The 26,714-nt window shown below is 43.6% G+C and overlaps 1 protein-coding gene across 3 annotated transcripts in view; it reads left to right on the top strand.

Moving 5' to 3' along the window:
• LOC311232876 (protein FAM168A-like) overlaps nucleotides 1-26,714 on the top strand; it is a 73,575-nt gene that overhangs the window by 35,468 nt on the left and 11,393 nt on the right. For 2 of the 3 annotated variants that reach the window (XM_084319708.1, XM_084319707.1), the window contains 2 exons: nucleotides 20,387-20,467; nucleotides 25,189-25,305. In XM_084319708.1, coding sequence (XP_084175834.1) covers nucleotides 20,387-20,467; nucleotides 25,189-25,305 — 198 coding nt within the window. The remainder of the gene's footprint in view (nucleotides 1-20,386; nucleotides 20,468-25,188; nucleotides 25,306-26,714) is intronic. The other variant, XM_084319709.1, reaches the window with a different exon arrangement.

The raw sequence follows: 26,714 nt of genomic DNA, 5'->3' as shown, positions 1-26,714 counted from the left end.
CACAGACACAGCTGCACTCTATTCTCAAATATTTGACTTTCGAAGTACCATTGATGGATTCAAAGAGATTTAGTAAGTAGGTTATTTTTCATCGCCACTTTATGATAAATTAAATGTCACTGTGACGGTGATCTATGCCTTATGACTATTCTGTGGTGAAAAAGTATTGGTGTGGAACTTTATCTATGATAGATCCAGTGTTGTAGTCGAGTCACTAAATCTTGAGTCCGAGTCGAGTCTCGAGTCCCCAGTGTTCAAGTCCGAGTCACCAAAGAAGAGCCTGAGTCGAGTTCCCCATTTCTGAACGGATTTTTATAATTATATTATATATATTTTTTTATATTGCAACCACTACAGAAAAATGCGAGTACTCAAGTTCAGATCTCTGTTACTCTATTTCATTAGCACTAAAAGTAATTAAGCTTTTTTGCATTAGTAACTTCAGAATGTTATCTTTCAAAAGAGTCCAGGCTCATGCATGTGCTATAAGTATAAAGCTAAGCTTTGCAAAAAAAGTATGCAGTCCTCAAGTTCAAGTAAAAAAATTGCCACTTTTCTGGGTGCCTGTTAAGAGGTTAAAGGGGAACTATTTTACTATTTCTTTCACTATTTGGGCACTTTTACACAATTCCTGTGAGTCTATGGAACACCTCTGTAATATATATATATTTTTTTTATTCATTGTTTTGTATTTCTAATCAAGTCCTCAAAAACAGCATTTTTCTACCTCAAGATCTCGAGCCGTTTTGAGCCTGCGCTCCAACCGCTGTGTGCAGCTCATCTTGTATCTCAACATTATCATGCAGCGGTGTCTCTCTGACATCACAAATCGCGCACATTTTCAAATGACTCAGTTCAGTGAGGGTGAATATTGTGAGAGGAGAATTGGAAGAATGCGCCAATATGAGAATTTTGAGACATAGATCATATTAATATAAGTTCACATAGCTAGGAAACAATGCTAAACACTCAAAAAGGCCATTTATAAGATAGTTCCCCTTTAAACATAAATGACAGAGTGGTCACCATTTCAAAGGGAGTTTATTTACTTATATAGCCAAACAAATGCACTAGCCATCAATATATTATGCCAACTGATTAAGGCCTATTACAAAAAAAAGTCCTCTTCTGCACCGTCCGAATGCTTGGATGCTCAAGTCCGAGTCTGAGTCATCAGTGCTCAAGTCCAAGTGTAGTCACGAGTCCTGAAAATCACCATTTCCCCTCATCGACAAAGAATGTGCCCAATTAACATACAAAATGTTTTATTGTATTTGATCCAATATTTTAAGCTGGAATATTTTCATCCCGTTCTCTGTGATGCCTGTATCTGAAATCCTATTTCTGTGCTAATGTGTGTTTCTACCATTATTAACAATGATAAGTTTATTAACAAAGTAATGCTGTTGCTGCACTTCTTTTAAAAAGCAGTTCACCTGGGCGGCTGATTGGCGCAGTGGGCAAGGCGCTCGCCTCTAACGCAGGAGACGCTGGGTTCGAGCCCAGCTCTCGGCGTTGCTACCGGCTGGCCGGTCGTTCATACTAACACAATTGGCAAGTGTTAGAGGGTGGGAAAGCCGGTGGGTGGGGATTTGACGTTGTGGACAGCGACTCCTACAGGTCGGTTTGGTGACGCCGGTGCGACGGAAGCAGGAAGTGACGGGGGCAGCGTGAGCCTCCCACGCGTTACTCCTCGCCACAGAGTTTGAGCTGCTGCAGCGAAAACATGCGACAGGCTGCCTCCTCGTGTACCGGAGGGGACACGTGATGCAAGGCTTCTGTCCTCACTCCTCACTACAACCAACCTGTGGGAGGCATAGTCTAGCAACGTTCAAGACAGGGGAGGGAAGAATTGGATATACGAAATTGGGATAAGAGAAAAATAGAAAAATGGGGAGAAAAAGTAAAAAAAAAAAAAAAAAAAAGAGCAGTTCACCTGAGGTTCAGGCTTGCAGGGCAGATGTGAGGAAGGGAGGGGCTAACAGTTGCAACATGTCTACGTACATTTTAGGCCAATATTTCATTCAGATGTCAAATCTGTGATACATCTTTTGTCTATAATATATATATTTTTTAGGGCTGTCAGTTTATCGCGTTAATTAGACTATTAATTAATTACACAGCTAATTATTGCGTTATGAAATTTTTTTTTTAATACTTTAATATTTTACTCATTCATTCCATATGAATGTAGAATACACACCTTGATGAGCCTTTTTTTAATATGTCCATTTGCATGTTCTTGGTATCTGATTCTAGGGACATCTATGGATCGATGGGAATGTATTCCCAGTGTCAGAAATACTGTGGCTGTTACGAGGCTTGAGTAAATTGTAATGAACCAAATGAGAATATCATCTTTGACTGTGAATAACACCATGCTAAAATTTACCAGACCTGAAAAATCTAAGCAAATGAATAAATGGAAGATGATTAAACGGAAGGTTTTGTAGATACAGTACTAAATTCTGCCATCCGGACACATGCCATTTGAAATATGATTATAGAATATAGGCCTAAAATGGTTATGCGATTAAAATGCAATTAATTATATTAATTAATTACAAATCCTGTAATTAGATTAATTGTTTTAATCGCCTGACGGCACTAATTTATTTTTATTAAATAAATAAATAAAATGTATCCTATTTTTCTCCGCCTGATTTTCTATGTTTTTTTCTCCCATCCCAATTTTAGTCGTTATGCCAATTCCCCCCCTCCCCTACCTGGTCGTTGTGCGCATGTTCCCCCTACTGGTCGGTACAAGGGAACCCTGAAGTCTACCACATGCTTCCTCCGACACATGCGGAGACAGCCAGCGGCTCTCTTTTCACCTGGCAGCGAGGACTCTCATTGGTGAAGCGTAACGCGTGGGAGGTCACGCTGCCTTCACCACTTCCTGCCTTTCGCTGAGCAGGCGCCCAGACCTGACATGTAGGCGTCGCTGTCCACAACGCCAGATTACCATCCACAACTTCCCTCCCGCTAACTCAGCCAAACGAGTTAGTATGACGATCGGCCCAAGCCGCAGGCAATGCTGACTCCGGGAGTCGAGACCGCAGCCTCTTGCATTGGTGACGAGCGCGATCTCTGCTACGCCACCTGACTGCCGGAATTTGCATTTATTTTAAATAATTGTATTGATAATGTCTATTATATGCATGGACTATTCTCAATCATGTTGAACATTTGAGACAGCCCCAAAAAAAATTTAAACAATTTCTTCTTTCACTAAAAGCGTTCACACTTTGGTCTTTAACACGTCCCTCAAGATAATAAGTTATTAAGGCAACCGGCAGATAATATAGAGATGAAGGGAGAAGGTAAGCATTGTTTTTAAACTGTTCATTTAAGATTTAAATCACTCCATTTTCTCAATTTCTATAGATTTAAAGCTAATCAGCTCATATCTTACCTACAATGAGGATTTGCTCAACGCTGCAGTAGTACTGCTACTTTTGGTTGTGGGGGGGACACGGAATGTCAGAACGTCAGAACTAACATATTTGATCAATTATACCTGATAACATTGTACGGATTCACACGTCTTCTATCTCAACCTTTGTATGATGAACTGAAAAAGGAATACCTGGCTCGCTGACGGATGACTGTCTGCCAAACCTATTTGATTTGGAGGATGTATTGTTGTCTTAGCTCATTAGACCACGGGAACCAGTATAGTCATCACAGAACTTAATACGGTTCTGTACTTGGTTAAAAATGAGAAGTTAAAGTAACTGTCAGAGGTAAAAGTAGCTGCGCTATCAGTTTAAAAAGTTATCGTCTAATCATTTTGCAGGTGTCACCACTGACAGAATATTGGCAGGGTGAGGCGTGTGAATGTTTTCTTTTTTTCTTTTTTTGTATTCTTTTTTTGTTCTCACTTTTTCTGTACTTTGCTCCCATCCCAATTTAGTCGTTATGCCAATTCCCATCCTGTTCGTTGGGCGCATTGCCCCACTGTCGGCCTAGGGAGGGTGTAGAACTACCACATGCCTCCTCCGATACATGTGAAGTCAGCCAGCCGCTTCTTTTTACCTGACAGCGAGGACTCTCACTGGGGGAATGTAACGCGTGCGGAGGTTCACGCTATTTCCCCCAGATCCCCTCGCTGAACAGGCGCCCCAACTGACCAGTAGGAACCGCAGTTTACAACGACCAGGACACATACCCTGCCGGCTTCCCACCCGCTAACACTGCCAATTGTGTTAGTAGGGACGACTGACCAAGCCGGAAGTACCGCTGACAGCTGGATTCGATCCCAGAGTCTCTGCGGTGGTAGGCGAGTGCATTCTCCACTGCGCTACCCAGCCGCCCGAGGCGTGTGAATGTTGATGAGATTTAGAGTGTCCTATGAGGAGAACCAGATGACTGATGGTTGTGGGAAGTGATATCCAATTGCATTTTGAAAACCAAATATATGTATTAATATCAAGGTTTGGCATTTAAATTTTTTTTTATTTCACTTCGATCTCCATCAGCATCATCTTCTTCACCTACATTTGATACTGTAGGAGGTTTGCTTATGAAGCACATTGTTCCAGGTGTGAGAGTAGGTTAGTCTCTCTCATCGTTAAATCCTAGGGGACGAACACCTATCGCACCAGCTCCATCCGCTTGGTGTAATAAACGGTGAAGTTGAAGCTTGTTTTCTTCTCAAAAAGTGCAGTTTCTGGGTGGCTGGGTAGCGCAGTGGGCTAAGCATTCGCCTACCACCGCAGAGACTCTGGGATTGAATCCTGCTGTCGGCGGTACCTTGGTCAGTTGTCCCTACTAACACAATTGGCAGTGTTAGCGGGTGGGAAGCCGGTGGGCTATCTATGTGTCCTGGCCGGGTCGGGGTGCCTGTTCAGCAGGGAGGGGATCTGGGGGAAATAGCGTGAACCCCCAGTGAAACTCCTCGCTGTCGGGTGAAAAGAAGCGGCTGGCGACTCCACATGTATCGGAGGAGGCACGTGGTAGTTCTACACCCTCCCCAGGCCGACAGTGGGGCAATGTGCGCAACGACCAGGAAGGGAATGGGCATAATGACAAAATTGGGATGGAAAAATACAGATGGTCCAAAAAGAATTTAAGTGCAGTAAGTTACTGGGTGATAAGTCATTCTCCTCCATTATGGAACAGTGGCTGATGTAGCATTGAGGGGTCTCAAGGTCTTCTAGGCTACACCAGTAAACCCAACTTCAAAATTCCATTTATCATCTCCTGATCCAGAACCACATGGAATATCCTTCCTTTTTTTTTTAACATATTTTCACTTTGTGCAACTGGGCGTTGTAAAATGTCTCCTGTGAAGACGCAACATGGTTTTTATTTTCAACCAACAAATTTGAATGATGCAACTGGGTCAAATGCAAAACAGGGGGGGGTTTAAATGATGCAACAAGAGTGGAGGGGCTGGGCAACAGTGGGCATGGTATGTAATATTAGATTACTAGATATGATATTGGATTATTATGATAATCGTATGATATTGGATTATTATGATAATCGTATGATACTGGATTATTATGATGAGCAAATTATATTAGATTATTGCATATGATAATCATATGTTATTAGATTATTATATCCCCGAACGACAGTGTCTCGGACATTATGTATTCACCCTGCCCGCCACTGGCCGCGTCAGCAGATCCTTCATGTGGATGTGATGACTCCAATAGCTTTCCTTCAAATCTTTCACAAATTGACATGAATTTTCGTGACCCCAATACCTTTCCTCTAGCGCCACCATCAGGCCAAACTTTAACATTTCAAATTAGGGCGGTCAGGTGGCGTAGCGGAGATTGTGCTCGTCACCAATGCAAGAGGCTGCGGTCTCGACTCCCGGAGAGTCAGCATTGCCTTGGCTTGGGCTGATCGCTATACTAACTCGTTTGGCTGAGTTAGGGGGAGGGAAGCCGTGGGTGGGTCCTGGGCGTTGTGGACAGCGACCCCTACAGTTCGGTCGGGGCGCCTGCACAGCGAGGGTAGGATCTGGAGAAAGGTAGTGTGACCTTCCACACGTTACACTCTCCCGGTGAGGATCTGCGCTGCCAGGCTGGCTGCCGGCTGGCTGCACATGCGTCGGAGGAAAGCATGTGACCGTCTCCGGCCTCCCGGACCAACAGTAGGGGGGGGGGTGCGCAACAACCAGGAAGGGGGTTGGGAATTGGCATAACGACTAACAGTGGGATGGGAGAAAAATCGAAAAAAAGGAGGGGGAAAAAGATAATTAAAAAAAAAAACATTTCAAATTAGTGTATCTAGTTACATTTACATTTACATTTAGTCATTTAGCTGACGCTTTTATCCAAAGCGACTTACAAGTTCTGTACAACAAGTCATCAGGAAGGGCACAACTCTTATCAGCTGAGCAACAATGTTCATCAAAGTGTTGAGTACTACAGTGTAGGTTAGTTTATTAGGACAGGTGCATGACAGTAAGGTTAGTTAGGGTTAGATTTTTTTTCTTTTTAATTCAGATAATGGTTGAAGAAGTGCGTCTTTAGTCGACGGCGAAAGATTGGACGGGTTTCGGCTGTCCTAACTGGGGTGGGTAGTTCATTCCACCATTGTGGGGCAAGAACTGAGAATAGGCGACTTCTCTTTGATGACCCTCCTAGTTAGTGTGCATAGTCATGAAACTAGCCATATGGGAATTCCCACCATTTTGCTTATTTGTTTTTAACACTTTATACCATACTCTCCCTAGCATGTTCACCTGATTCGCTGTGTAGAATCTTGGAACTAATATCTTTAAATGTGTCATTTAAATAATTGATAGGCCAAACCACCAGATCCAATACAATTTCTGAATTTTTTTAAAACGGGGGATGCGTTACTTGTGAACGCACTCTCCCATTTCCACCAAACTTGACATATGTTTGCCTTACATTTGCAAGGAGGACCTGTGACATTCCGAGTCATCTGGCCTCATGGTGACACTATTCTCATAAAACAAAAAAAAACATGAACTACTCCTAAATGGCTCAGATTAGGGGCATTGTCAAGAGGTGGATTGACAATCGGGCCATTCAGGGATATACAAAGTTTGAGTTGGCCGCTGAAAGCAAATATCTAGTTGGATATGATAATCATATGATATTAGATTTCTAGATGTGATAATCATATGATATTAGGTGATTAGATATGATATTCGATTAGATCTAATCTGTGCAGAGTGTTGCATTATCAACAAAGGCTATGGCATACCTATAGGACTCAGAACGCACACATTGGTCAATTCAATTGCACACATTTTTCAATCGTAGAGCATTTTTCAATCGCAGAGCACCTGGTGAAATATGATGTCATGTTAGTATCTCTCCTCGTCCGTCTGCATCAGACCGGGTGGGGATGTTGGCATTCGTAAGGGTTTTCTGATGAGATAATCCCTTGAAGGACAACATCTTAATAATTTCCCTCACTTAATCAGCCCTCGTTGATTGTATTGATTGCCAGTTGCATCATGTTCAGGACGTCTATGCGGCTCTCTTTCCTTCGCCGGCTCGGCTGCTGAAATGGTTGAATGGCTGAAATCTGTTCCTCTGTCCCGTCACCCCCTTCGCCGAGTCGTTAATGAAGATTAAATCTGTTTTGAACAGAGTGAGCTTTGCGAGAGCAGAATAACATTACACTGTCCACAGGTAACGTGCACTTAACACGTACCACGCGCCTTTCACGAAACATCTGGAATTCCTCAGAGGGACCGTAGAGATGGAATAATGAATAGAAATAGTGCCTTTTCTTCCATGGATGTGAGCATCGACCTTGCTGGGGGACCTGGTGGCGCTTGTTGCCGTGGATACCATCCTTGCCTTTTGGACGCATCAATGGGCTGAGATGATTCGATTAGATTAAAATGTATTGTCATCGTACAGTACAATGAAAAGAAGTTAGCATCTAACCAGAGTGCAAAGGTAACAGTGAAGAATAGAAAAAGAAGAAGAATTCTTTATTCATCATGCGATGGGCGGCACACACAAGAACACACGCATGCAATTTTCTTTGGGTCGTTGATGAAATTGAGTCTCTGCGCTTGACCCATCCCGTCGTCCTTCCCCCCCAAGGGCAGCCGGGAGCAGATAGGGGCTGCGGTGTGGGGCCGCGCCCCGGGGACCAATCCAAATGCTCCTGTCCGCCTTCGTCAGGGACGCGACAGCGTTAGCGTTCTGTTGTACATGTTTTTCCATTGGGTTTATCTTATCGAGAGGGGAAACCCTTGCGAGCACGGGGAGAACATGCAAACTCCACACAGAAAGGTCTGGGAGATACCCCACCTGGGTGCCTATATTCGAATACCAACCGGTTCATGCTTCCGCATTCGCGTTTTGCGCTCTGATTGGCCACTGATGTTTCTGGTCGCACCAATCGTGTGACGGCAAGTTCTTTCGCCGGTTAAGCTTAGGCACTCTTTCGAAGTTGGTTAATGTTGTGAAGGATCAGATTAAACCGAATATATATATTTATTTATGGATATATATTTAATAGTATTTGTATATCGTTTGATATCCCTTGTATATTCCTTGTACATATACACGGAATATTCCTTTAGTCTACTACAGCCCATAATAGTTCATTCTCTTATTGGACAAGGACCTGGCGCCAGGGACAAGCCCCTTGGAGCCAAGTTCAATGGTACCGACGAAACATGTCTCTACTAGCCCCGGCTCTGCGCAGGAATACGGCTACCGAAAAGAGAGTGGCACTATTTGTTCACCGTGCATATAAATATGGCGCAAGTAAATGTAGAAGACCTCTTATCCCTTAGTCCTTTACCCTTCTACCCAACTAAGTAACAGAACGTGAAGCCTCACCCCACGATACCGCGTGCGGTGTAGTATGGCCTGTTTGGCCTTAGAATAGCATTGAGACCTCGTGCGAATTAATAGCTGAATTGCCAGAGTTTGGCACCGTATTTCTATTAAGTAATAATAGTCTATTATGTATGGTGCATCGTGCGGTTAGAGTTCTAAAGTGAGCAGCATCCCCGTCGCTTCCTCGTGTTATCTAGAGTCTTAACCAGGTTGGGCAGACCACACGTGGTGCTTTCATCCGAGGAGTTCTAGGCGAGGACCGAGTGGACCTGCACATTGGATTACCTACCCGACGACTGCTGAGCCCTATGCGGCATGGAATATATATTTGCTTTGGTACTTTGATTTGTGGAGCGGATAATCGCCAACACCGGTGAGTGTTGGATTTACCCCGAAAGGAGTCAAGGTGAGACGGCGCTCAGACCAGACTGAGGTCGCCTCGCTTCTTCTTCACTGTGGAGCTACAGCTACAGCTACAGCCTACAAGAGAGCCAAGGTGTAATTCATCTGTGGATCAAGATTCTACTGCACTGTCTTCTGTACGTGAAGTCTCCCTAGACATCGTTGACCAGACGGGATACTACCGACGGCTCTCCTACCCCCCCTACCGGCTTACAACCGGGAGGACCCCTACAGTATATCCAGCTATAATCATTAAGTGTGCCATCGTTATAATTCCCTAAGAGCCAGGTTGTATACTTGCTTCCTGCGTAACCAGAGATTGGACATTCAGTGTTGATTTGCCTACGAGTACTCATTTGCCTTACAAGTGCATTCAAATCATAAACGTAATAGTGAATGTTATATGTACCCTTTGCTATATATTAAATATTTGATTATTACCTTTGTGTGGACCCGATTTCATTGTGGGAAAGTGTTCATCATATTTAGATATCGTGTACTGTATGGCCAGTAGTTAAAGTACATAAAGCGGTAGTGGTTTAATGATACCATACTTATCAATACAGTCAGGGAATTGTACCCCTCAGTTACAGTTAAGGTTAGAGTTTGTCTTAGAGCAGGCTGATAGAACACCAGCCCTGATTCCAAACTCTAACCTTAACCAACTTCGAAAGAGTCGCCTAAGCTTAACCAGTGATAAACTAGGCGTTAGGTAGTTTGCTGCTGGTCGAGGCGGAAATGGGCGCGTCACGCGATTGGGCGCACATGTCGCATGACCAGAAACGTCCGTGGCCAATCAGATCGCACCAGAAACGGCAGTGGCCAATCGGATTCACAAAACACGAACGCGGAAGCATGAACCGGTTGGTATTCGAATAAACGGCACCTGGGTACCTGGCAACATGGAGACCTGGTCCCCAAGCGGGAATCGAACCCAGGACCTTCTAGCTGTGAGGCGATGGTGTAGTGTTAACCACTACACCACCGTGCCGCCTCAGTGTATATACAGTGTAACAAGTGATTTATATGGAATATATATAAAGACGCTACGGAGTAAATATGGTAATCTAATGTATGTACAGTATTACTAATGTATGTACAGTATTATTAATGTATGTACAGTAATACAAGTATACATATACTGTCACCATGGTACAGAGGTCAGTGAGATGACAGCTGAGGGGAAGAAGCTTTTCCTGAGCCTGCTTGACACTTGGAATGGAGATTCCTATAGCGCCTCCCAGAGGGAAGGAGGGCAAAAAGTATGTGATTGGGGTGAGAGACGTGTCCTTGACGATCCTTCCACAGATGTTTGTGTTGGATAGTCTCAATTGCAGTTCTTCACCCTCTGCAGTGCTTTCCAGTCCGAGGCATAGCAGTAGCCATATCGGACTGTGATGCCGTTAGTGAGTATGCTTTCTATGGCGCACTGGTAGAGGTTCACTAGAACCCGAGGAGACAGGTGGGCTTTCCTCAGTCTCTTCAGGAAGATGAGGGCGTGCGTGCCAGCTCTAGTCTTCCAGTCCATGATGAGCTCCTTGGTTTCCTTGGTGTTGATGGCCAGGTTGTTGTCTGTGCACCACGCCGCCAGGTGCTGGACCTCCTCCCTATAGGCAGACTCATTGTTTTTCATGAGGCCCCCCACCGTTGTGTTGGCACCAACACCATTATCAAGTTTTCAGTCATGGGTGAAGTGGGAGAGTGCTCAGAACACAGCCCTGCGGGACGCCGGTGTTCAGGGTGAGGAGGTGAGATTGTGTAACCTAGTGGGTTCTGTTGGTTAGTAAGTAATGTATCCAGTTGCAGACGGAAGGGTTGATGTCGAAGGTCCTTGCTTTCCACGAGGTCACCAAGTTTGGACATTAGTTTGGAGGGGGTGATTGTGTTTAATGCTGAGCTGTCGACACTCTCATGGGTATTGCTGTCATCCAGGTGGGGGAGGGTGAAATGTAGCGCTGAGGAGACTGTCGTCCTCCGTGCTCCTGTTTTCACGGTAGGCGAATTGGTGTTCATTCAGTGGAGGAGTGTTTTGACACTGGCATGATGGAGGCGGTTTTGAAGCACGTGGGAACTGCCCGGGCTAGTGACGGATTGAAAATAACGTTGTGTGGCAGTCTTTTCACGATGCAATACTTAGTCTACTAATTTAGCTAGGCTAATTATTTATAATTACTTGATGACATTGCCCACAACATGCAGCCATAAGCCTACTGTATAGTAACCAGTGGTCCAGCCGTGCTTCTAGCCAGTGGCTCGTCATGAGGTCCCTATGGTTTGATCATTTCCTGTTTATCGCTGTTTGTGTCTGCGGGATAATCCTATAAGGTGTTTAGGCAAAGTAAACTGTCCATGAGAACCAGAGAATTGTGAGCAGCTTGACCATTTTATGTGGAAATATTGCGGGGAACCAGATAATTCCAAGCAGTCTGACCCATTTTAATGCGAAAATATTGCGGGGATTGGTGAATTTTGCAAGCCGTCACAAATATTTTTGGTTGAATTTGGGGGCTGCGCAGCGGTTAGCACTGTTGCCTCACAGCAAGAAAGTCCTGGGTTCCAACCCCAGCAGGGGGGCCTTTCTGTGTGGAGTTGACATGTTCTCCCTGTGTTTACATGGGTTTTCTCCAGGTACTCCGGTTTCCCCCACGCCATAAGAAAGACATGCATGTTAGGTATATATACTCCTGGCATTGCCCTTGACCAAGGTAGTGGCATTACAACGGGAGTCGGTCTCTGGGCGCCGCGCTGTGCGGCTGCCCGCCGTTCCTAAATAGTTAGGAAGGGTCAAATGCAGAGGACGAATTTCCCCCGAGGGGATTAATAAAAGTCTCCTTTGTTTCTTTTTTGCTGAATTGCAAAGAGGGTCTGTATTTCTGTGTGAGGGACATTCTGTTGTTGTGTCAGTGTGCTGCTTTTTTTCTTTTCTTCCCCCAACCATTGGGAACGGCTGGATGGTGGCTGAGTTTTGATTTATAAAAGAACGGTTGTGAAAGACTAACCGTGAAGCCATTCCTCCTGGTAACTTCAGCTCCGGTTGAGTCATGGAGCAGTGCAGTAAGTGACGAAAGCCAAATGTGACTGTGATGAAGACCCAACGTGGTGGTCACATGGTAGCCTACTCGTAGTATTCCATTACGTCACCGCTGCAGATATCTTGGTAGGCAAAAAAAGAAAAACTACAACCGGTGCTTCTAATAAAATAACAGGTGATTGCCGTCAAATAACAACCACGGCCAATGAGCTGTGTTCATGGCATTTGAGGCAGACGGGCAGGAAAGGAATGACGCATCATGAGAATATACTTGGAACGAGCAGGAAACGCTTACATAAGGAATACCGGCACAGACCGGCAGGCTGGCGGGTAGTGTCGGATGTAGCTGTGTCTTTATTTGAGTATGTGCACAGAGACGGATGGACGCGGCGGATGGCGAGGAGGGAGTGTTTTAAATGTGTAGATGTCTGTCTGGGGGGGGGGGGGCGGGGGCAGGGCTGCTTCCTGGGCCTTCCATTGGTGATTCATGGGCCAGACTGTTGCCACGGCAGCCGGTTTGATAAGGAGGAGGGGCGGTGGGGGGTTTATGTGGAAGGTGCCCTCAGCGCAGTGGTTTCTCCCTTCATGCGAAAGGTGCCCTCAGCGCAATGGTTTCTCCCTTCCCACAATCCTTTGCTCGTCCTTAGGCTGTAGATGAGAAAGTTAAGGGGAAGGACAGATGCTGTGTGCGTACAGACACTCGCACACACTCGCACGCATACCATCCGAGGGATGTAGACTGTAGATCAATGGAATTCAGTCGGGAGAAGGCTACTTTTATTAACATACTCTTTGAGAGAATGTTACACACACACACACACACACACACACACACACACACACACACACACACACACAGGCTACTTATATCGGTACTCTTCGGCAGAATGTTGCACACGCACACAGTTGTTCGATAGTGCTGATGGTAGAGGGACATTTCATTACAGCCCACCACCCCCTCTCTCTCTCTCTCTCTCTCTCTCTCTCTCTCTCTCTCTCTCTCTCTCTCTCTCTCTCTCTCTCTCTCTCTCTCTCTCTCACCTTGGCTCGTCTCTGTCATTGCAATTAGGCTGCAGTCACACTTAGTTCCATAAATATGCAGCTAATTACAGACGCGTGAGGCTGACTGTGCTCACGTGTGGTCTTCGGGGGGTTTTGAGGCGGTGCGGCTGATCCTATCCTATCCTTTGGTGTTTTCTTTGTGTTTCTGTGTTGTTTCGTGTTCATACATCGATGCATAATGAATTGATGGCTTATCCTTTTTGTATTTCAGGCTTATAACGTAGAGGTTAACATGGACATACTGTCTGCACCACATACAAAGATGCTATATATTAATTTTGAAAGATATTTGCAAGCTGATGTTCGAGTACAGTATTTCACATTTCAATAACCGAGATGATTACCATCCACAAAAGCATTATCTTGTAAGCGTTTCTTCAGATAGCAGTCATCTTTTGGTAGCACTTGACTTATTTTCATGCCAGCCGTCATGTTCCGAGAATTATGTGTAGCCCCCCCCCCCCCCCCCCCAAATGATGATTTATGAAGACAATTCTACATGTAATTAGTTTTCTCAAGGTCTCTGGCTCTCCTTCTCCCTCCCCTCAGCAAGGAAACACTGTAATGCTCTTTGTTATATCTTATGATACTATTTGCCGTCATACCGACACATTGACTGTATTCTATGGTACAGTTTGCTATCATACCGTCACGTTGACTGTATTTTATGGCACTATTTGCCGCCATACCGACACATAGACTCATTTGACTGTATTCTATGGTACTATTTGCCGTCACATTGGCTGTATTCTATGGTACAGTTTGCTATCATACCGACACATTGACTGTATTCTATGGTACATTTTGCTATCATACCATCACGTTGACTGTATTCTATGGTACTATTGGCTATCATACCATCACGTTGACTGTATTCTATCTATGGTACTATTTGCCTACATACAGAGACAATGGCTGTATTCTATGGTACTATTTGCCACCATACGACACACTGTATTCTATGGTACTACTATTTGCCGCCATACTGACCCACTGTATTCTATGGTACAGTTTGCTATCATACCGACACGTTGACTGTATTCTATGGTACTATTTGCCGACATACCGACACGTTGACTGTATTCTATGGTACAGTTTGCTATCATACCGACACGTTGACTGTATTCTATGGTACTATTGGCCGCCATACCGACACACTGTATTCTATGGTACTATTTGCCGCCATACCGACACTGTATTCTATGGTACTATTTGCCAACATACCGACACGTTGACTGTATTCTATGGTACAGTTTGCTATCATACCGACACGTTGACTGTATTCTATGGTACTATTTGCCACCATACCGACATGTTGGCTGTATTCTATGGTACTATTGGCTATCATACCGACACGTTGGCTGTATTAGTGAGTTTGCCCACTGTGGGCTTTACATGGGCTCATGAATTAGTCAGAGTGACGGGCCTTGTTTCATGCTGATAAATTGAGCACATTCCCTCCAGGTAAATCCAATCGCTCTGTTGTGCTGACATATGCTTCATCTCTGCGCCCTTTTATCTGTCATCCCCACCGCTCAGTCTTCTTCTCTCTCAGCAGCCGCCACAGTCATGTTCTCTGTTCAGGTCTGTTCTTCTCTCCTCCATATCCACCCCCTCGCAATTTTTTCCCTCTCTCAATTTCTTTGTAATACCTCCGTTGCAGTCTTTCTCTTTTTGTTTTCACACTCCTGTCTTTCTCTCTCTCTCGCCCCCCCCCCCCCTCCCTCTTTGTTTTGTTTGGCATAACGAACTCTTGCTTCGGTAAGGAGGTTGATCACTGATCCCAACCTGAGCATGACATAAGAGCAAAAATGCCTGCTGTTTTGACTATTTTGGTTCTTAACACATTGAGTGCCACGCCCCTTCCGGGAAGTGAACCCTTCCTTGCCGTCCATTAACCCCATGTAAACGTAGTTGTAGTTTGTAGAGCTAAACCTATATTTTATAGTATAGCTATGGGTCTAATAACGCCGTCGAGTCTCAGTGACTTGCTTCTGGTCAACGTGCAAAAAACGTATTCTTTTTTCATCCGTACATTTCCGTTTTATACCGTTTTGAATATGAATATAGTTTGGGTACTTCTGAGTCATTCCAGGGAAAAGACGTGAAAACGGCGTTTTTGTGTAATTCAATAAACACGTTGTAATTTTTCGCCTGATTATCGGATCTTCCTGAAATCAACGCTAGATCATAATTATTATCCTTCCTCGTGCACGCATGCAATGTTGTTTAGACCGACAGCGTCGATCGGGGTAGAAATAAATATCAGATCAACGCAAGCTTTCATATATAATGTCCTTACCTGGTCTCTGATGTAATGCAAAAAAAATAATCCAAATATCTGATCGCCATTCCAGTTATCCACAGCGATCCTGTATCCGACGTTTTTGGGCATTGCACTTCAACGGGCGGGCGGGGTCAGTAGTCAAAACCATCCCTACAAGTGTATGTTTTGCCGGAGTGTTTAGGACCCGCCCCCATGCTGCAGCTCGGTAGGGAAAAGAAACTAACCCGTTTCTAACTGGGTGCAATAATGTCCGAAGGCGTTAGAGGGCGGTATAAGACCGTCTGCCAGCTCAGACACATTCAGTACAGCATGCACAAGGTGCCCCGCTGAATTATGAATGGCAATAGCGAATAAAAGAAATACCGGCACTCAACGATGGGCGACAGAAACGTAGTTCTACGTTTCTGGCAACCAAAATGTTAAAGTGGCCGTTTCTTTTATCAAACTCAACCGATATGCGGCAACGTGAATGAGGCAAACTGCCTTCCTGGAGGTCTTCTAAGTCTCAACTAAACATCTGTGATGGGAGCTGCTCATTTAATAACTCCAACAAAGTGGCTATTTAATAACCCCAACAAAATGGCCATTTAATAACCCCAACGACGTGTCCATTTAATTACCCCAAGCGATATGTTAATTGAATAACCCCAACGATGTATCTTATTTAATTACCCCAACAATGTGCCCTCACTCCCCACTGCCCACATTATTTTACCCCACCAGTCTATCTATAGAAGACGGCATGTACTATATAGCATGCTATTAATATTACAGCTCCACTCTGGTATGCGGTAACATGTTCTATCACAGTAGACGCGGGCAGCCCTGCCTTCCATGCCCTGCCATCTCTTCTGTCCTCATGTCACACGCTTGACAACACTGAGCTGTCCTTCCCGACACGTCCTGCCCTCTGAAGACCTCCCGTCACAATCCACAACGCAGTGTCTCCTGCCCAGACTCCAGACTGCAAAGCAGGGTTTCCCAAAAAAAGAATGGTGCCGGTCGGGTCCACGTGTCCTGGAAGACTTCAACGTCCAGAAAAAACGGGAGATACTAATTCCAGTCAAATATTATCTGATTATTGATCTTAAAAACTATTGATGGGCCATATAAAGAGTGACATCATCGAGGCATGTCGATTCATAATATGTTTTGTTGAAAAGTAGGCTACTTTTGCTTATGTGTTATATTCCAAATAGAATTAAGTCCCGTCAATAATCTCACATGCATAACACTATGGGTAAACATAGACCAATGAAAGCAGATCCCCCTGCATTCCTATTACACTAGCATACTATTACACTATTTCACACTATTGCACTATGACACTATCACACACTATTGGGGGAAATAAACCTTTTAAATCTATTTATGGGGAATAAACCTTAAAACGATTTGGGTAGAATAAACTTTACATATATTTGTGTGGAATAAACCTTAACTAAACTTTCTTGCTGTGAAACTACGACAAACGGTTCATGAGATTATAAAAGGAGGTCAGGCTTATTTCAGTGGACAATAATGGAAATGAATGAATACATGTTTTTAATGCATACGTATATCGACGACTAATGTGTTCAGTATGGCATGTTGTAAACGGGTGCCAGAGAGATGATCACTAGTGGAGCCTGTGTGGTATCCAGTATCTGAATCACAAGCTCACCACGACCAGACTGGGACTGTTTTTCACTACTGTAGTTTTTGTGTTTTTGAAATACATGGAAGTGAATTAGTCATCAGCTCGTTGACATGTGTTCATACTTAGCGGATCTACGAAAATAGGATTGTGGCGAAGTGAATAAAGACGAATTGGTGGGACCGTATTTCCAAGTCAGGAAGGCCTGCAGTCACACTGCTGCACCGTTTCCCTCTCCTATTTGCACTCGGAAGAGTTTTTGGTTCTGGTTTTTGGCCCTTCTGGTCCTTGGTACTTAATAGGCTGCTCACTGGGCCCTCAGTATTTCTCTGCTTATTGCCAATGCTATATGTCTACTTTATTCTACTGTATCTAGTGCTGCACTTCTAGTGTTGTAAGTCGCTCAGGAGAAGACCGTTTGCGAGTTGAATGTTCTCTCTGTCCCCACAGGCTATCCTGCAGGTTACCCTACTACAGCTTAAAGTAGATTATACAATGGCATGCACATTTCTTGATTCTGATTGGCTGAAACAGTGAAGTTGCCGGTTGTTATTTAGGGGTGTAAAAAGTACCCAGAAATTATACTTAAGTGAAAGTATGGGTACTTTCTCAAAATCTGACTCAAGTAAAAGTCAAAGTATCTGGCTAAAAACACACTTGAGTAAAAGTAAAAAAAAGTCCTACTTTTAAATGTACTAAAAAGTAAAAGTAATTTTTTTTAAAGGGATAGACCAGGGGTCTCAAACTCATTCCATCGTGGTCCAAGTTTTCATTTTAACTATACATTGCACCAGGTGAGTTAGTTGAAGAGGTGAGCCAATTAGTGAAATCATCTTAGGCAAGGCTGGAATGAAACCAAGCATACACTCTGCCCACAATGGAATGTGTTCTGCGATAGATAATGCTGAAATGAAAGAACAGAGGACACTTTTTTTGCATTAAAATTATTTAATGCACTTCTCCATTGAAGGTAAACTAACATGGACGGCATTCACATCACAGCATGATAATATCACAATATTAATCACAGCATACTGGATTATCCTGAATAATATCACAATATTAAAGGCAGAATACTGGAGTACCCTGAATAATATCACAATATTAAAGACAGAATACTGGAGTACCCTGAATAATATCACAATATTAAAGACAGAATACTGGAGTATCCTGAATAATATCACAATATTAACCACAGAATACTGGAGTACCCTGAATAATATCACTATTAACCACAGAATACTGGAGTACCCTGAATAATATCACAATATTAAAGACAGAATACTGGAGTACCCTGAATAATATCACAATATTAACCACAGCATAATGCGGATCTGACTGTATTCTTCTGATAGCAGGTGTTTAATCAAAGATCCCCGCTTTATAGTGTTGCACAAGGACCAATCAGCATGGGTATGGGCAGGTTCATTTTCCATTGATGGGGATTTGATTGGCTGTTTACCTGCGGTTGCAGGATTAATAACGTTAACGTTAGTTCGGCCAGATAAACAATTCAAATATACTAATTAAAATGGTTGGACCTGTGAGATTTGTACTTTGTACTTTGTAGGTCTGCATTTTAAATGTAAGGAGTAAAAAGTATATATTTTTTCTCTGAAATGTAATGGAGTAAAAGTACAAAGTATACAAACCTAATAATACAAGAGTACAAATCCCCCAAAACAGTACTTAAGTACAATTACTCAAGTACTTCCACATGACCCCAGATCCCTCCCACAACCGAATTACTTTATTTTTTCTGTCTGAATCAATCCGCCATAGATAGAAAAATGGAAGTATGAATAGCTTTTGAATGAATCCTCCAAAAAAGATAGTCAACTGGAATGTTAGTTTGTTACATACACATGGATTATGTAATTAATTTGTCATGACTCATTGTGAAACGAAAGAAAAACCGCAATTTTTTTTTAATAAATGCCAGACGTTTTTTTAAATTTATTGTCAGATTTGATTGATTGATTGATTGAACATTTTATTACCAGATTGCAGAATGGGTACAATACAGTACGGCTCAATACACACAATTGTTAAGGGGATGCAGACCAGAGAAAGACTTTCGTCTTGTTTACATCAGGGTCCCCCATTTTCAATTTATCATAACATATGACATGCATGACATACAGATAGACAGTACTGCTACATCTTGTTTACGAAGCACAGTGAAGTTACCTAGTAAAATGTTCAATCAATCAAACCGTTGTTATTTGATTGATTGATTGATTGATTGAAAATTGTATTACCAGATTGCAGAATGGGTACAATACAGTACGGCTCAATACACACAATTGTTAAGGGGATGCAGACCAGAGAAAGACTTTCGTCTTGTTTACATCAGGGTCCCCCATTTTCAATTCATCATAACATATATGACAAACAGATAGACAGTACTGCTACATCTATACATTTATGACATACCAGATTTACAAATACAGTACTGTTTGTGATACAAGAAGAGTAAAAAAGAGAATATATACATTTGACGAAGAAACTGTACATTGGAGGAGGTTGGGAGGTAGGAGATTGGTAGGTGGGGTGGAGGGGGGGGGGGGGGTATTACGTATAACACACTCCACGTGACCCCAGAACCTCAATGTAAATAAACTATAATCACCCTACAAAAACAATACTGTATTTGTAAATCTGGTATGTCATAAATGTATAGATGTAGCAGTACTGTCTATCTGGGTTTAACATGGTTTGTGGAGCTCCCTCTGGTGTCTACTAGTGGATCTACTATTGGATCTACTTTCTCTGTGGATGGTTTTGTGAATAAATCTTCATTATGCTTCAATTACTGTGTGTTTATTCTATAGCAATAAGGTTGGGTGAATTCGGCCATTGTATAAAAGACATTACACCACTTGTAGTCGTGTGTTATAGGAATTAGATCATGCCAATGCCTAGGGGGGTCTAACGACCCTCCGCTGCGCGTCAGGCCTAACAACCACCCCTAGGCATGATCTAATTCCTATAACACACTCCTGCGTGTGATGTAATGCTTAATGTCCCACTCCCTACAGGCTACCTATCCTGCAGGTTACCCTCCTACAGCTTAAAGTTGAATGTTCTCTCTGTCCCTACAGGCTACCTATCCTGCAGGTTACCCTCCTACAGCTTAAAGTTGAATGTTCTCTCTGTCCCTACAGGCTATCCTGCAGGTTACCCTCCTACAGCTCCCACCTACACACCAAATCTATACCAGACTAGCAGCCCGGGATACCCCCAAGGTAAGGGCTGAGGACGCGCACACATGCATGCACACGTCACAATGCTAGAAACGGTCATGTAAAAGGTAAGGTACCCACCTGTATAGAGGCCGATACAGGCGTGCACACGTTTTAGTTGATTTGTATAAATAAATAAATAAATAAATGTATTTACAAATACAATCTTTTTTGGGTGGTGGCGGGTTATTTAATTACATTGTTTGAGTGATGCGTGGCACCATACTACACACTTACGTTTAATTACTGTAGGAGTTTATTTCTTCACATATCCCATCTGGGTAAAAGCACAACCACGAACACATTTCACCAGAGCGCAGGGCCAGCCATCTGCAGTGCACATGGAGCAAAGTCTTATGGTAAAGAGAGACAATGGAGATATAATCCCTTCTCTGTCTCTCTCTCTTTCCCTCTCTCTCCCTCCGTCACTCGCACACAAGCACACACACCACTTGAGGAAATTGGATCTGAACATGAAGATCAAAGACTAGTCATATGTGTTCCATCTCTGAATGTCTAAAAGCTGATCTTAGCCTGGTGCCTCTACCTACAGATGCATTGTGGTTATTATTATTATTATTATTATTATTATTATTATTATTATTATTATTATTATTATTATTATTATTATTATTATTATTATTATTATTATACACAATAACATGTTCTCTCTTGTGGTTATATGCACAATAACACGTTCTGTCCAGTGGTTATACACATGATAACATGTTCTGTCCGGTGATTATACACATGATAACATGTTCTGTCTGGTGGTTATACACATGATAACATGTTCTCCCCTGTGGTTATACACACAATACCATGTTATCTCCTGTGGTTATACACACGATACCATGTTCTCTCCAGTGGTTATACACATGATAACATGTTCACTCCAGTGATTATACACATGATAACATATTCTCTCCAGTGATTATACACATGATAACATATTCTCTCCAGTGATTATACACATGATAACATGTTCTCTCCGGTGATTATACACATGATAACATATTCTCTCCGGTGATTATACACATGATAACATGTTCACTCCGGTGATTATACACATGATAACATATTCTCTCCGGTGATTATACACATGATAACATATTCTCTCCGGTGATTATACACATGATAACATGTTTCCTCCGGTGATTTGAAATACACATGATAACATGTTCTCTCCAGTGATTATACACATGATAACATGTTCTCTCCGGTGATTATACACATGATAACATATTCTCTCCAGTGATTATACACATGATAACATGTTCTCTCCTGTGATTATACACATGATAACATGTTCTCTCCAGTGATTATACACATGATAACATGTTCTCTCCAGTGATTATACACATGATAACATGTTCTCTCCAGTGGTTATACACATGATAACATGTTCTCTCCAGTGATTATACACATGATAACATGTTCTCTCCGGTGATTATACACACAAAAACATGTTCTGTCCGGTGATGATACACATGATAACATGTTCTCTCCGGTGATTATACACATGATAACATGTTCTCTCCAGTGATTATACACATGATAACATGTTCTCTCCGGTGATTATACACACAATAACATGTTCTGTCCGGTGATGATACACACAATCATAGGTTTTCTCCAGTGATTATACACACTGCAATAACATGTTCTCTCCCTCTACTATACTTGTGACTCAAAAGTTAGAAAGATAAATCTGCCAGTCCCCACTTTAAAATAGGCCATCTTACAGGGATGGGGTTGGGGTTAAGAATTGAGGTAAGTTTAAAGTTGGGGTAAGGCTTTAAGGTTAGGCATGTAATCATATGGGTTAAGGTAAGGGGTGAGGGAATGAACGTAGTCAATGGAAGTTAGTCAATAGTCCTCACAAGTATAGTAATACAAATTGTGTGTATGTGTGTGTGTGGTTAACGGCATGGGTTTGATACAGTAGCAAGTTAGCAACTCTTCATAACAAGGGTTGGTAACATTAACATGCATCGCAAGCACAAGACTGAAAAGCTGAGTGCCATAGATCTGCAAAACTATACTACACAACTGAGTGTACTATTGCTATTGCACAACAACAATGTTATCGATGCATATTTGCTGTTTTAAGATGGAAAAATGTTCCAGTAGACAAAAGGCATCGCTAGGTTATGAATTCATTAACATTTCTGTGAATGGTACCAATGAGGGTAAACAAAGCAGGGTGATGAAGGTTTGCTATTTTATGGGGTACATTATCGGGAGAGTTTGGCAGTCGTCTGAATGTTGCTCAGCCAATCACAATGTGAGGTCTGCTTGTGCAACCTTTAAGGTTGTTTGCTCGGGTGTCTCTCCGGCACCGACCAGCTCATACGGCGATATTCAGAGACCCCCCTGCAGGGCTATAGGCAGTATGACCTGAAATCCATATCACGGTATGTAATTGCGTTTACCTCCTGTAACAATAAATTTAAGATAATTCACTTTTTAAACACAAATACCACATTCTCCATCATGTTGGCCATTTGACCAACATGTTTTTCTGTCGACATGTGATTGGTTGTTGAACATTCGGATGAATTGAAGGGCCACAAAATGAAACGGCCTTTGCACTGGAGGAATGCATTTATCTGTTCACACCGACACAGGCAAACTTAGGTCGGTAAGAGATTCATAATATCGGCATCTGTAAATTTGCAGTATACAGCCCTGTATACCGCCCCAGTCTTGAATAGATGGAAACATATTATCAAGTATGGTAGTTTATAAGGACAGTGAGGATGGCTTTGAATGATTGTGTGTTGGGTCTGTTGTATAGAAGTGCAGAGGGACTAACATAGTGAGTTGCTGGATGAGTGTGTTAGTGACATGTATATGACGCCGGTCATATAAAAGCGGGTTGATCGTTAGGCCTATTCTCATTTGGTACTTGTATGTTTTAATTCCATCTCTGATACCATTGAGTTGTTTGTGTGTATGTCTTCGTTTCCTTTTGTGTCTGTGTGTTTGTCCATGTACTGGAAAGATTTTACATGTCGTGTGTGCTGTAGTGTGTATCTGGGTTTTTGGGACAGATGTGGTCCATGACATAGTAACCGAGCCCGAGTAAAGGTTCGACGAGCAGCGATCAGAGTGGACCTGGGTGTGAGCGAGTCTCGCAGCTCCTGGTCAAGTCCGATTGTCCTGCTGCCCAAGTCAGATGGCTCTCCTTGCTTTTGTAATGATTTTCAGAAGTTGGATGAAATCTCATACTTGGATGCTTACCCAATGCCTCGGGTTGACAAGCTATTGACCTCTCCAAGGGGTGCTGGCAGGTACCAAGCAGGCTCAAGAGAAGACTGCCTTCACCAGATACCCCTTTGGTGTCCAGGGGGCTCCATCCACATTCAAAGAATGATGGACAAACAAGGTTCTACGTCTTCATCAAGACTGTCCAGCGGCCTACCTGGACGATGTGGTCGCGCATAGCCCTGATTGGTCTACTCGCCTCAGCCTGCAGCAGCTAGAGGCGAAGCTGGGTTAAAACGAGCAACCCCAAGAAAGGTCATCTTGGCTCGGCGGAAGCGCAGTATCTGGGGCTCGCTGTCCGTAGAGGGAACGTGAAACCTCAAGGCGGAGACGATCGCTTTGTGAGTCCCCGAACCAAGAAGCAGTTAAAAAAAAAAAAAAAAGGCTTTTTGGGTCTGGTGGGGCACTACAGGCTAGTTATTCCAAAAGTTGCTACCGTTTGCAGCCCCACTCCTTGAGTTAACGAGGCACACGTTTGCTCACCAGGTAGGAGTGGACCAATGAGGCAGAGGAGGCCTTTGAGACCCTCTGGCAGGCACTTTGTGCGAAAGCCATCCTGGTGAGGGTAGACTTCAAGCAACCTTTCATACCTCAACCTTTCGTTCCAAGGTGGCGCGCTGCGACAGGAGAGATCAAGGCAGCGCTGACGCCCTGTCCCGACTGCACAAGGTGCAACTCCCCGCCCCGACAAGGAGCAGAGGGGAAGCCTTGAGTGTGGCCCAAGGCTGGCCCCAATTCCCTCTTAATTTACCAACCCTCCTTCCTGTTTATAAGTTCCTCTCTGTCTGTTCTCCCTTCAGAGGAGCTCGACCCTCTCAGCTGGACGGACTACCAGTGCCGCCTCTTGGCCCACAAGTGGAACACACTGTTGTGTGGAATTCTGCCGTCTGACCGAATGCCAAGAACGGATGGGAAGTAGTACGGCACTCTGTATCAGAGTGGGAAATACAGTGCACTTGAATGCCTACAGAGTGAGTGTGCAGTGGACACAAAAAGACTATTGAGAAAGATGACTCTCACTCCTACACAGTGGCGTCTGGAACCGGGAGTGATCGTTCTTTCACTGTTTTTCCCTTGGCCTACATTCACACTCCGACGTTCTCTTCCCAGGCAGCGCCCCCTACAGCACTTTCTGTTGAACAACTGACCCCCCTTTCTTCCCCGGTTCTTTCAATAAAAGGATTTCTGTCAAACTGCAACTCTGTGTCACTGGTGGTCTGTTTCAAAGAACAAGTGTAACCCTCCAAGCTAGGCGTGCCACCATTTGTATCGTCTTATAGTCTGTGTGAGTGGTTTTGCATCTCTTTGTGTTTTGTGTGTGTTTGTATACATTTTGTGTATGATTGTGTGCGTGTGCGTGCTCATAAGCTTGTGTATGTGTGAGCGCACATGCACGTGTGTTCCTGTGTATGTGTGTAACATACTGTATATCTCTCTGTGTGTGTGTGGGACAGTACTGCTGATGAAACAGGGGTGGCCTCAGGCGGCGATGGCCTCAGACGGCTCCTATGACCTGGCAATGGACCCTGGCTCAGAGGGCCGACAGTACCTGGCCTCAGCCACAGCCTTCAGTAAATATCTACTGCACTACCTCTCTGCTACACGCATACACACATACATACATACATGCATACATGCATACACACATACATACATACATACATACATACATACATACATACATACATACATACATACATACATACATACATACATACATACATACATACATATATACACACACTGCAGCCTTCAGTAAATATCTACTGCACTACCTCTCTGCTACACATACACACACACACACACACACACACACACACACACACACACACACACACACTCACACTGCAGCTTTCAGTAAATATTGACTGCATTACTTCTCTGCTACATACACACACACTGCAGCCTTCAGTAAATATCTGCAGTCAGTACCTCTGTACTACACATTGTACACATGCACGCACACACACACACACACACACACACACACACACACACACACACACACACTGCAGCCTTCAGTAAATACCTGCAGTACCTCTGTACTACACATTGTACACATGCACGCACACACACACACACACACACACACTGCAGCCTTCAGTAAATACCTGCAGTACCTCTGTACTACACATTGTACACATGCACGCACACACACACACACACACACACACACACACACACACACACACACACACACACACACACACACACACACACACACACTGCAGCCTTCAGTAAATACCTGCAGTACCTCTGTACTACACATTGTACACATGCACGCACACACACACACACACACACACACACACACTGCAGCCTTCAGTAAATACCTGCAGTACCTCTGTACTACACATTGTACACATGCACGCACACACACACACACACACACACTGCAGCCTTCAGTAAATACCTGCAGTACCTCTGTACTACACATTGTACACATGCACGCACACACACACACACACACACACACTGCAGCCTTCAGTAAATACCTGCAGTACCTCTGTACTACACATTGTACACATGCACGCACACACACACACACACACACACACACTGCAGCCTTCAGTAAATACCTGCAGTACCTCTGTACTACACATTGTACACATGCACGCACACACACACACACACTGCAGCTTTCAGTAAATATCTGCAGTACCTCTGTACTACACATTGTACACATGCACACACACACTTGCTGGAGTAGGTGTGTGCCCACAACTGTCTGTGATTGGGAGGTATAGTTTACATTAAATGGCTGGGTAGGTTTAGATTAGGGTGTCGAGGGCCTTGAGGGATAGCGAGGACTACAGTTATACAGGCGTTATGCTTGGTTTGTTTTGGGCTGTGGCATGTAACATGACTGTCGCTGCATACGTTTCTTTTTCATGCCTATGTCTGTTAGATGAGTTGGAGACTGTTCAATGGTGGTGGTTTGATCAACTGAACTCCTTAGCTGTGTCTCGCTGTGTAAATA

This window comes from Notolepis coatsorum (assembly GCF_963971535.1).
Source record: "Notolepis coatsorum genome assembly, chromosome: 8".
Lineage (NCBI taxonomy): Eukaryota > Metazoa > Chordata > Actinopteri > Aulopiformes > Paralepididae > Notolepis > Notolepis coatsorum.
The sequence above is the reverse complement of the archived record's forward strand: the minus strand, read 5'-3'. Positions and strand labels throughout refer to the sequence as shown.